At 50.4% G+C, this 12309-nt stretch overlaps 1 protein-coding gene across 1 annotated transcript; it reads right to left on the bottom strand.

Moving 5' to 3' along the window:
• Positions 1-8133: 8133 nt before the first annotated feature.
• LOC147966133 (uncharacterized) lies at positions 8134-8709 on the bottom strand. The gene has a single exon (XM_087530729.1). It carries the CDS (start codon positions 8707-8709, stop codon positions 8134-8136), a length of 576 nt encoding a protein of 191 aa, XP_087386855.1.
• Between the last annotated feature and the right edge of the window lie 3600 nt (positions 8710-12309).

Genomic DNA, 12309 nt, shown 5'->3' with positions numbered 1-12309 from the left:
GGGAGTTCTTAAGTAATATGATTAATTGAACTTAAATTTATCATGAACTTAGTACCTGATAGTATCTTGCTTGTTTATGTTTGATTGTAGATAGATGGCTCGTGCTGTTGTTCCATTGAATTTTAATGCGTTCCTTGAGAAAGCAAAGTTGAAAGATGATGGTAGCAACTACACGGACTGGGTCTGTAACTTGAGGATTATCCTCATTGCTGCACAGAAGAATTACGTCCTGGAAGCACCGCTGGGTGCCAGGCCTGCTGCTGGAGCAACACCAGATGTTATGAACGTCTGGCAGAGCAAAGCTGATGACTACTCGATAGTTCAGTGTGCCATGCTTTACGGCTTAGAATCGGACTTCAACGACGTTTCGAACGTCATGGAGCATATGAGATGTTCCAGGAGTTGAAGTTAATATTTCAAGCAAATGCCCGGATTGAGAGATATGAAGTCTCCAATAAGTTCTATAGCTGCAAGATGGAGGAGAACAGTTCTGTCAGTGAACATATATTCAAAATGTCTGGGTATAATAATCACTTGATTCAATTGGGAGTTAATCTTCCAGATGATTGCGTCATTGACAGAATTCTCCAATCACTACCACCAAGCTACAAGAGCTTCGTGATGAACTATAATATGCAAGGGATGAATAAGACTATTCCCGAACTCTTCGCAATGCTGAAAGCAGCGGAGGTAGAAATCAAGAAGGAGCATCAAGTGTTGATGGTCAACAAGACCACTAGTTTTAAGAAAAAGGGCAAAGGGAAGAAGAAGGGGAACTTCAAGAAGAACAGCAAGCAAGTTGCTGCTCAGGAGAAGAAACCCAAGTCTGGACCTAAGCCTGAAACTGAGTGCTTCTACTGCAAGCAGACTGGTCACTGGAAGCGGAACTGCCCCAAGTATTTGGCGGATAAGAAGGATGGCAAGGTGAACAAAGGTATGTGTGATATACATGTTATTGATGTGTACCTTACTAGAGCTCGCAGTAGCACCTGGGTATTTGATACTGGTTCTGTTGCTAATATTTGCAACTCGAAACAGGGACTACGGATTAAGAGAACACTGGCAAAGGACGAGGTGACGATGCGCGTGGGAAACGGTTCCAAAGTCGATGTGATCGCGGTCGGCACGCTACCTCTACATCTACCTTCGGGATTAATATTAGACCTAAATAATTGTTATTTGGTGCCAGCGTTGAGCATGAACATTATATCTGGATCTTGTTTGATGCGAGACGGTTATTCATTTAAATCAGAGAATAATGGTTGTTCTATTTATATGAGTAATATCTTTTATGGTCATGCACCTTTGAAGAGTGGTCTATTTTTGATGAATCTCGATAGTAGTAACACACATATTCATAATGTCGAAGCCAAAAGATGCAGAGTTGATAATGATGGTGCAACTTATTTGTGGCACTGCCGTTTAGGTCATATCGGTATAAAGCGCATGAAGAAACTCCATACTGATGGACTTTTGGAACCACTTGATTATGAATCACTTGGTACTTGCGAACCGTGCCTCATGGACAAGATGACTAAAACACCGTTCTTCGGTACTATGGAGAGAGCAATGGATTTGTTGGAAATCATACATACCGATGTATGTGGTCCGATGAATATTGAGGCTCGTGGCGGATATCGTTATTTTCTCACCTTCACAGATGACTTAAGCAGATATGGGTATATCTACTTAATGAAACACAAGTCTGAAACATTTGAAAAGTTCAAAGAATTTCAGAGTAAAGTTGAAAATCATCGTAACAAGAAAATAAAATTTCTACGATCTGATCGTGGAGGAGAATATTTGAGTTACGAGTTTGGTGTACATTTGAAACAATGCGGAATAGTTTCGCAACTCACGCCACCCGGAACACCACAGCGTAATGGTGTGTCCGAACGTCGTAATCGTACTTTACTAGATATGGTGCGATCTATGATGTCTCTTACTGATTTACCGCTATCGTTTTGGGGTTATGCTTTAGAGACGGCCACATTCACGTTAAATAGGGCACCATCAAAATCCGTTGAGACGACGCCATATGAACTATGGTTTGGCAAGAAACCAAAGTTGTCGTTTCTTAAAGTTTGGGGCTGCGATGCTTATGTGAAAAAGCTTCAACCTGATAAGCTCGAACCCAAATTGGAGAAATGTGTCTTCATAGGATACCCAAAGGAGACTATTGGGTACACCTTCTATCACAGATCCGAAGGCAAGATATTTGTTGCTAAGAATGGATACTTTCTAGAGAAGGAGTTTCTCTCGAAAGAAGTGAGTGGGAGGAAAGTAAAACTTGACGAGGTAACTGTACCTGCTCCCTTATTGGGTAATAGTACATCACAGAAAACTGTTTCTGCGACACCTACACCAATAAGTGAGGAAGCTAATGATAATGATCATGAAACTTTAGAACAAGATACTACTGAACCTCGTAGATCAACCAGAGTGAGATCCGCACCAGAGTGGTACGGTAATCCTGTTCTGGAAATCATGCTGCTAGATCATGATGAACCTACGAACTATGAAGAAGCGATGGTGAGCCCAGATTCCGCAAAATGGCTTGAAGCCATGAAATCTGAGATGGGATCCATGTATGAGAACAAAGTATGGACTTTGGTTGACTTGCCAGATGATCGGCAAGCAATTGAGAACAAAAGGATCTTCAAGAAGAAGACTGACGCTGACGGTAATGTTACTGTCTACAAAGCTCGACTTGTCGCAAAAGGTTTTCGACAAGTTCAAGGGGTTGACTACGATGAGACCTTCTCACCCGTAGCGATGCTTAAGTCTGTCCGAATAATGTTAGCAATTGCCGCATTTTATGATTATGAAATTTGGCAGATGGATGTCAAAACTGCATTCCTGAATGGATTTCTGGAAGAAGAGTTGTATATGATGCAACCGGAAGGTTTTGTCGATCCAAAGGGAGCTAACAAAGTGTACAAGCTCCAGCGATCCATTTATGGACTGGTGCAAGCCTCTCGGAGTTGGAATAAACTCTTTGATAGTGTGATCAAAGATTTTGGTTTTATACAGACTTTCGGAGAAGCCTGTATTTACAAGAAAGTGAGTGGGAGCTCCGTAGCATTTCTGATATTATATGTGGATGACATATTACTGATTGAAAATGATATAAAATTTCTGGATAGCATAAAGGGATACTTGAATAAGAGTTTTTCAATGAAAGACCTCGGTGAAGCTCCTTATATATTAGGCATAAAGATCTATAGAGATAGATCAAGACGCTTAATTGGACTTTCACAAAGCACATACCTTGATAAGATTTTGAAGAAGTTCAAAATGGATCAAGCAAAGAAAGGGTTCTTGCCTGTGTTACAAGGTGTGAAGTTGAGTCAGACTCAATGCCCGACCACTGCAGAAGATAGAGAGAAAATGAAAGATATTCCCTATGCTTCAGCCATAGGCTCTATCATGTATGCAATGCTGTGTACCAGACCTGATGTGTGCCTTGCTATAAGTTAGGAGGGAGGTACCAAAGTAATCCAGGAGTGGATCACTGGACAGCGGTCAAGAACATCCTGAAATACCTGAAAAGGACTAAGGATATGTTTCTCGTATATGGAGGTGACAAAGAGCTCATTGTAAACGGTTACGTTGATGCAAGATTTGACACTGATCCGGACGATTCTAAATCGCAAACCGGATACGTGTTTACATTAAACGGTGGAGCTGTCAGTTGGTGCAGTTCTAAACAAAGCGTCGTAGCGGGATCTACATGTGAAGTGGAGTACATAGCTGCTTCGGAAGCAGCAAATGAAGGAGTCTGGATGAAGGAGTTCATATCCGATCTAGGTGTCATACCTAGTGCATCGGGTCCAATGAAAATCTTTTGTGACAATACTGGTGCAATTGCCTTGGCAAAGGAATCCAGATTTCACAAGAGAACCAAGCACATCAAGAGACGCTTCAATTCCATCCGGGATCTAGTCCAGGTGGGAGACATAGAGATTTTCAAGATACATACGGATCTGAATGTTGCAGACCCGTTGACTAAGCCTCTTCCACGAGCAAAACATGATCAGCACCAAGGCTCCATGGGTGTTAGAATCATTACTGTGTAATCTAGATTATTGACTCTAGTGCAAGTGGGAGACTGAAAGAAATATGCCCTAGAGGCAATAATAAAGTTATTATTTATTTCCTTATATCATGATAAATGTTTATTATTCATGCCAGAATTGTATTAACCGGAAACATAATACATGTGTGAATACATAGACAAACAGAGTGTCACTAGTATGCCTCTACTTGACTAGCTCGTTAATCAAAGATGATTATGTTTCCTAACCATGAACAAAGAGTTGTTATTTGATTAACGAGGTCACATCATTAGTTGAATGATCTGATTGACATGACCCATTTCATTATCTTAGCACCCGATCGTTTAGTATGTTGCTATTGCTTTCTTCATGACTTATACATGTTCCTATGACTATGAGATTATGCAACTCCCGTTTGCCGGAGGAACACTTTGTGTGCTACCAAACGTCACAACATAAATGGGTGATTATAAAGAAGCTCTACAGGTGTCTCCAAAGGTAGATGTTGGGTTGGCGTATTTCGAGATTAGGATTTGTCACTCCGATTGTCGGAGAGGTATCTCTGGGCCCTCTCGGTATTGCACATCACATAAGCCTTGCAAGCATTACAACTAATGAGTTAGTTGCGAGATGATGTATTATGGAACGAGTAAAGAGACTTGCCGGTAACGAGATTGAACTAGGTATTGGATACCGACGATCGAATCTCGGGCAAGTAACATACCGATGACAAAGGGAACAACGTATATTGTTATGCGGTCTGACCGATAAAGATCTTCGTAGAATATGTAGGAGCCAATATGGGCATCCAGGTCCCGCTATTGGTTATTGACCGGAGATATGTCTCAGTCATGTCTACATTGTTCTCGAACCGTAGGGTCCGCACGCTTAACGTTACGATGACAGTTATTATGAGTTTATACATTTTGATGTACCGAAGTTAGTTCGGAGTCCCGGATGTGATCACGGACATGATGAGAAGTCTTGAAATGGTCGAGACATAAAGATTGATATATTGGACGACTATATTCGGACACCGGAAGGGTTCCGGAAGAGTATCGGATAAAACTGGAGCACCGGGGGGTTACCGAAACCCCCCGGGGGGTTAATGGGCCTCATGGGCCTAATGTGGAGAAGAGGAAGGGGCTGCCAGGGCAGGCCGCGCGCCCCCTCTCCCCCTAGTCCGAATTGGACAAGGAGGGAGGGGCGGCGCCCCCCCTTTCCTATTCTCCCTCCACCTCTCCTAGTTGGACAAGGTTTGGGGGGGGGGAGTCCTACTCCCGGTAGGAGTAGGACTCCTCCTGCGCGCCACCATAGGGCCGGCCGCACCCCTCCTTGGATCCTTTATATACGGGGGCAGGGGGGCACCTCTAGACACACAAGTTGATCCACGTGATCGTTCCTTAGCCGTGTGCGGTGCCCCCTGCCACCATATTCCACCTCGATCATACCGTTGTAGTGCTTAGGCGAAGCCCTGCGTCGGTAGAACATCATCATCGTCACCACGTTGTTGTGCTGACGGAACTCATCCCCGAAGCTTTGTTGGATCGGAGCCCGGGGAGCGTCATCGAGCTGTACGCGTGCTAAGAACTCGGAGGTGCCGGAGTAACGGTGCTTGGATCGGTCGGATCGGGAAGACGTACGACTACTTCCTCTACGTTGCGTCAACGCTTCCGTTGCGATCTACGAGGGTACGTAGATAACACTCTCCCCTCTCGTTGCTATGCATCACCATGATCTTGTGTGTGCGTAGGAATTTTTTTGAAATTACTACGAAACCCAACAACGATGCCCCCGGACCGTCCAACCCGCCGCGCCAATCGGGGGAGGGATGCAGCAGGGACGGCGGCGGCGGAGACGACGACGATGACGGCGGCGACTACACGCGGTTCTACTGCCTCCTCGGCATGTAGAACTGCAAAGGCGGGCGGCGAGCAGCAAGGTAGACGGCGAGGAGCGATGACGGAGACGGCGGGGGCAGCCCGTGCTAGGTTTTTTCTTTTTTTGTAAAATATGTTTAAATTTGAACGAACTCGCCGATGTTTGGGTTAAATTTAAGCCGTGTTTGCGCCGTATTTGACTTTTTCAAAAAAACGTAGGCGTCGTGACTGGGGGGTATCACGCCCCCAGTGCGCGGTTTAGCGCCGGTGCACCCCCAGGGGGCGATTTTTAGCCCCTCCTGAGGGCCAACGGCTGGAGATGCTCTAAGGGTGCAAGCGGTGCGGGCTTCCCACCAATCCCGCAATGCCGCCCCGCTAAACACATCATAAGTGGGCTCCGGCGGCTGTACGCAAAAGTCAAGCGGGTTTATGCGGATGTCCCGGCGGTGCCCGCAATTTGCCCGCGTCCATGTACATTTATATGTATGCGCCATTATTTCGGTGGCCGCAGTCGAGCTGGCTATTCCCTCTAAACATTGGCCTTGATCTGGAGGACCTCCTCGTGCAATACGTGCAGTCGGAAGATAGAAATATCAAATATTGCTCACGCATGCATGCATATCAGCTCGTATCAGTCGGCGAGAAACTTTGATACATGCATATCAGTGCACACACATTACGTGCGTATAGATGGCGGGCTGGCCGCGCCGCGGCGGCCTGTGTATCCCGCATACGACGACCCGCGTCTCCCGTGTGGCCGCTCGCGGGTTAGAGCGCGGGATGCGGGCTGCCCGCAACCCGTCCCACTTGCACCCTGACTTGCCACCGCCGGATACTGGATACCAATCATCTATGGGGGTGATCCTTCCTCGTGCCATGGGTGAAGTGTGAGCCAGCCGATGAACATCGGTAGGAAACTGACATGGTCCCAATGCGTCACTCCGAGCAGAAAATAATCATAAGAGCAACTCCAACGCCGCCGAGGCAAACCCAAAATCTGTCCGTTTGCTATTTGTTTGGACGCATTTTCGGTCCATATTTGTCTTCACACGGACACAAAACGACACTCCTCGGCCCATGTGTCGGCCACCCAACTACCCCATTTGGTCGTAGTCAATGCGTCCATCTACCCAGGGCCCGCATAGTAGTGTGTGAAAGCCTCGTGAGTCCACATCTTTTTTAAATGCAAGCGTGCGGGGAGAGGGAGCTCATCCACTTCCCACTTCCGTCCATATCTGACCATGCCCACTCCCTCGTCCAGCAGTAGCAATGAAGGGCTTCTTTGGAAAGGGGAATGGCAAGGCAAAGCACGATGCACGGGCTAGCTTGTCACGCACGCCGACGCGATGGGTGTTGCTACCAGTAGCGGGGAAGGCTCCTCGTCGGCCATGGGAGCACGTGTACATCCTGGAGTACCGCATCCCGCTGTCGTTCCTCGACGTCAACCTTCCCCATTGGTGGCACCTAGACCTCACCGCATCTGGGTGCCGACGGTGTCGCGGTCCGCGAGGGCGCGCGCCGAGGAGACCCGCATGCGGTGTGACCAGCTCACGCCGGCGTGACCCGGCCTATGCGGTGGACCCCCTCCTCCCCCCCACACACACTAGGATGTGTGGTTCGCAATCGAGCATGACGTGCACCGCCACGACGCCATCAAGCTAGACGCCGACTACGCACCCCCCATCCTATGCGGCGCCGGAGGAGGAAGAGAAGGAGGAGCCGACCTACTAGGCCGCACACAAGGTAGAGCTCCAGCGTGCCCCGAAGGAGTCCCAGCGTGAGGAGGACGCGCTGGCCCAGCATGAAGGAGGCGCTCCAGCTGTCGCGATGGCGAGATGCGATTATTTTTCTCTCGGTCGTGTACGCAAACACAAGCGGTGAAGTGTTGTGGGTTTCGTGTTGCTTTGCCCGGAAGGCGAGGGATGCGCGGCTGCCGTGGAACGAGTCTTTAGAGCATCTCCAACAGCCGCGCAACGCGCCGCGCGTTAAAAGTCGGAATACAACGCCGGGTTAGCCAGCTTTTGCCCGCAGCGGTGCGCTGGCTCCAGCGGTCAACGCAAATTAAAGCGCGCGCGAGCCGCTCCAGCAGACGCGCTATATTTCATCTGTTTTTTCTTACTACGATTCCGACTCGGACTCTGTCTGCTTCTATGATAGCCTACTTCTACGATCCAAAATAAAACGAAAAACATGTACTACTCGTCTGATTCGGACTCTATCTTGGTGATGTCCTCGTCCGACGTGTGTGCATAGGCGTCAAGGAACCGCTCGTCGCCGGAGTCCCAGGAGGACGCATCTTTTAGCGCGATGTTGTATTTAGCCACCGCCCTCTGCGTTCGCTTGTCCTCGCGATAGGCGGCTCGCTCCTCCCTCCTCTTCGCCCTCCTCTGGTTGAAGAACTGTTCCTTGTTGGTATCTTCCGGGAAGCGATGGCTCCACAACGTCATGACTTGCTCGTCCATCTCAGCCAGCCTGAGACGACGCTCCCGCCTCCGGTGCTTGCGACGATCCTCGTCAATGAGAATTCGCGGGAAAGGCGCCAACTCCTGTGCCCGCTCCTGCCTCGCCACGTCGGCGAAGTTCATGTCTCGACGGGACCGCAGGAGGCGCCATGCCGCAGCGTTGTATGCGCGGGCGCCCTCTTGGGCGGTGTCGAAGGTTCTGAGGCGGAGGCGCATGCCGCCGCCCGACCGAATCTCAGTGGAGTAGGTACCGGACGGACGCATGCTGACGCCACGGTAGCCCGAAGCTCCCAGGCGTCGAGGCGGCATGGTGGCGCGGTGGTGGCGTGTCGGCGGCAAAGGGCGGCATAGGGCGATAGAGAGATGAAGAGAGCGGCAGAGGGCGCTGCAATTTATAGGCGCGCCGGATGCAGCGCGCCAAATGTAGCGTGCGAGATGTCGCCTTTTCCCGCGCGCGCAATCGTTACCCGCGCATGTTGGTTTTCCGCTACCGCTGGAGCACACGAAAACATCCCACGCGCTAAAAAGCCAATTTATCACACGCGCGCGTCTTTTGACGCGGCTGTTGGAGGTGCTCTTAGCTTCACGTTTTCACTCTCGGCCATTTTTGGGTCGGTATCTTGATCTTGATGTGGCGTCCTCGTGTCAACATCCTTGCGTCGAGGACCGGCTTGACTTGGGAGACATGTGTCGTGTTCCAGGGCTGCTAAGCGTACCTTTTTGTGGAGGTGGCTGCTAAGCGAGTGTATTTGGACAGCTTGGTTAATTAAGCAGTGTGCCATTTAGAGAAAAATGGATGAGAGGGTGGCGTGGTCATGTGATTCTCTGGCCACATAGATGGATAATGAATTATCCAACGTTCAAGAAAACGTTTTTAGGCGCCGCTTAAGCACGTTTTACCGCTAAGCGACAGCTAAACGCTTCGCTTCTGCCCTAGGCAGAAGTTTTAACGTTAAGCGAAAAAAGCGGGATTTAGCGGCCGCTTTAGCGCTGAGCGCTGTCTAAGCGGTCGCTGAGCACGCTTAAGCGTTCAAAAAGCAAGGAATGGGTCGCGGGTTGGAGGTAAAAGGTGGGTATAAAGGACTGGCTCAATATTGACATGTTCGGTTAGGGTTTACTGGGTTAGAAGGGGAGTGGGGAGAAGAGAGCTTCAGTCCAGATGCTTCTGTTCTGCATCCAACTCAGCTCCATGCATTTTTCCTCCTCGTCCCTAGACTGGATCTGAACTACTGCTTGGGCTGGGATGGGGCTGCTGTTTGGCTGCTGCTGCTGTTTGGTTGCTGCTGCTGTTGTTTGGTTGCTGCTGCTGCTGCTTGCCTGCAGCTGCCATTTATCTTATATGCTTTAAGCCAATATTATGCATTTATGCTTGCTGTGTGAACCACTGAACCTTATCTTTATGTGTTATTTGGCTATTTGTTCTGGTGTGTGAACCACTGAACCTCAACCTTATATGCCCTTCCGTCCTAAAATTCTTGTCTTAGATTTGTCTAAATATGAATGTATCTAATTACGTTTTAGTGTTAGATATATCCGTATCTAGACAAATCTAAGACAAGAATTTTGAGACGGAGGGAGTATTTTAGATTTTTGGTTATCTATGTACTATATTTCCTGTTTTCTTGTGCATATTATTCAAAAACAACCAAATTCTGGCCAATTAAAAAAACGCTTAATCTCGGTTAAGCTGCGCTTAAGCGGCCATTGCTCTAAGCTGTGGCCTTCCGCTCCATTTACGCTTACCGCTTTCTTGAACATTGGACTTATCTACCTCATCGAATCGATCTACACTTTTCCAAGAAATATCGTCACTCAACCCTATGAGCTTCTCTAAAAGACTGAGCCGACATATAATTTTAAAAGGATTTGAACTTGGTGGACTGGGATACCATAGTCCCTCTAACCATTAAACCACATGTTGAATTGCCCCATGGTCCTTCAAGTCTTATACTCAATATATACTCGCCCTCGAGGCTCAGTAATACATCCATCATATTCCGCACCAAATCTCCTCTCTCCCTTCTAACATGGTATCAGCGTAATCTATCCAAACCCTAGCCGCCGCCTGCCGCTTCCGCTCCACGCCGCCCCCGGGGCGGTCGGTCTCTATGATCGTCGTCGGGGGCTGCGCGACCCGTACCTAGGGTTCGTCCACCGTTCTCGTTGACCGGCTGCCCTAGAGAGTCCTTTTCCCGATCCATTGATCAGAGTTTTTCTCTCTCTCTCGTCGGTCATCTTAATCGGCGGTTCTTTTTTGGTTTTCCGATCTCAAATCGGCTTGCGTCACCCGCCGCCGTTCGTCGTCTACAATGTGTGTCGACATCTTCATCAGCCATCAAGATCGACCGCATCAACACGTCCGAGTATTCACGTTGGGCGTTGCATCAGGTGCGGGCGTGCGGCCGCCGCTTGCACCGTCCGCAGGCCCGTTGATCCGCGCCGCGAGGCATGGGTTACTTGGCCGAGTGGTTTGATCTAGAGGCGCACTCACGTGGCCCATGGCACTTGATCATCTTGTGCGTGTCTGGCTGTTCGCGCGTTGTTGCACCTCATGGAGTGCTATGCTTGTATGCATGCACACGTCCGGTGCAGTTTTCCAGCGCACTGCGTGATGCTTGTGCCACGTCCTGCCCGTGGCTTGTTGATCTCGTCCGCCGCGTCTCCGGTCTGATCAGCCGTCTGCGTGTCGGTTCGTAGGTCCTGTGAAGATTGTCTTCGACTATATTGTGTCCTTCACCAATCGAGCAACGGGCTGTCACTGTGTCGTCCCATCGGACCGCACTATCGCCGCCCCGTGGTTCTTCTTCCGGCTACATCGACCCGCGTTATCGTTGCATCGTCCCTTCGGCCCGTAGTGCCGCGGCCCGCGGTCCCTCACCACTCCGAGAACGTCCGCTCCAGGCCGTCTCGTGGCTGCACCGATCCTCGCGCCGCCGCCGCGTCGCCTCATCGGGAGGTAGCGAGCGTGGCACACGGTCTACGCCGCCGCCCTAAGTCGTTCCCGCAGTGGCACCGACCCGGGTTCCGTTGCTGCGCCGCCCCTTCAGGACATCGCGTCACGGCCCGCGGTCCCCGCCGCCGCCCCGAGGTCTTCCCGCCGTCGCCCCGACCCGCCTACCGCCGCTGCGTTGCCCCTTCGGGCCGTAGCGCCGCGGCCCGCGGTCCACTTTGCCGTCCCCGTGCGTCGACTTGCCGTGGTATGCGCCGCGCCGTCCCCCTTGGCGCGGGCACGCTACCATCCGCGCCGGTCTTCATCACGCGGTCAGGGTTATTCGTCTACTTCGAGCACCGCCGCCGCACTCCTAACCTAGCCGCCGCCGCCGTCAGGCCGCCGTTGCCGCTCTTCTTTGGCCGCCGCCGTCGCTACCTTCGTAGCCGCCGCTGCCGCCGGTCCACCCCCTTCGTCTTCGTCCAAACACCAGCCCGTCGCCAGCGTCGCCGTCATCTACCCCGACCACTTCGTCTACTCCGACTACCGTTGGTGACATCGGCGTCGCATCGATGGGGACCCAACTGGCCAACCAACACTCCCATGTGTCGTATTGATCTGCGTTAAGACGCGAGCACAGCGGCACTGACTGGCGCTGGCAAGATAAGCTGCAGCGCCAGCTAGGGTTTTCCACCACGCGGCTTGCAAGCCAAGCAAACGTCCGTCGCGCCGACACTCGGACATCCCGATTGCTTGACTTCTAGTAAGGCCAACTCCAATGCACAACCCCATTTAGCCCGATCCAGTTTGCTTGGGGCGAAACGGACATAATTCATGGCCTAATGCGCGACCGCAGTCGCAAAAATCAAATTTGTCCGGCTCGACCCAAATAGGGAGCAAATTTGGGTCGAATTTGCATCCACGAATAGTGATGCACACGCGCGCATCGTCTCCTTATCTGCTCTGGGCTCACCTGTCGG

The sequence above is a fragment of the Triticum urartu genome, chromosome 6A (genome assembly GCF_056163025.1).
Source record: "Triticum urartu cultivar PI428250 chromosome 6A, HENAU_Tu73, whole genome shotgun sequence".
NCBI lineage: Eukaryota > Viridiplantae > Streptophyta > Magnoliopsida > Poales > Poaceae > Triticum > Triticum urartu.
Note: the sequence above shows the minus strand (reverse complement) of the source record. Positions and strands in the feature narration are given on the sequence as shown.

Coding starts and splice junctions, on each gene's coding strand:
- LOC147966133 (XM_087530729.1), bottom strand. CDS start 8,709: ATGCCGCCTCGACGCCTGGGAGCTTCGGGCTACCGTGGCGTCAGCATG.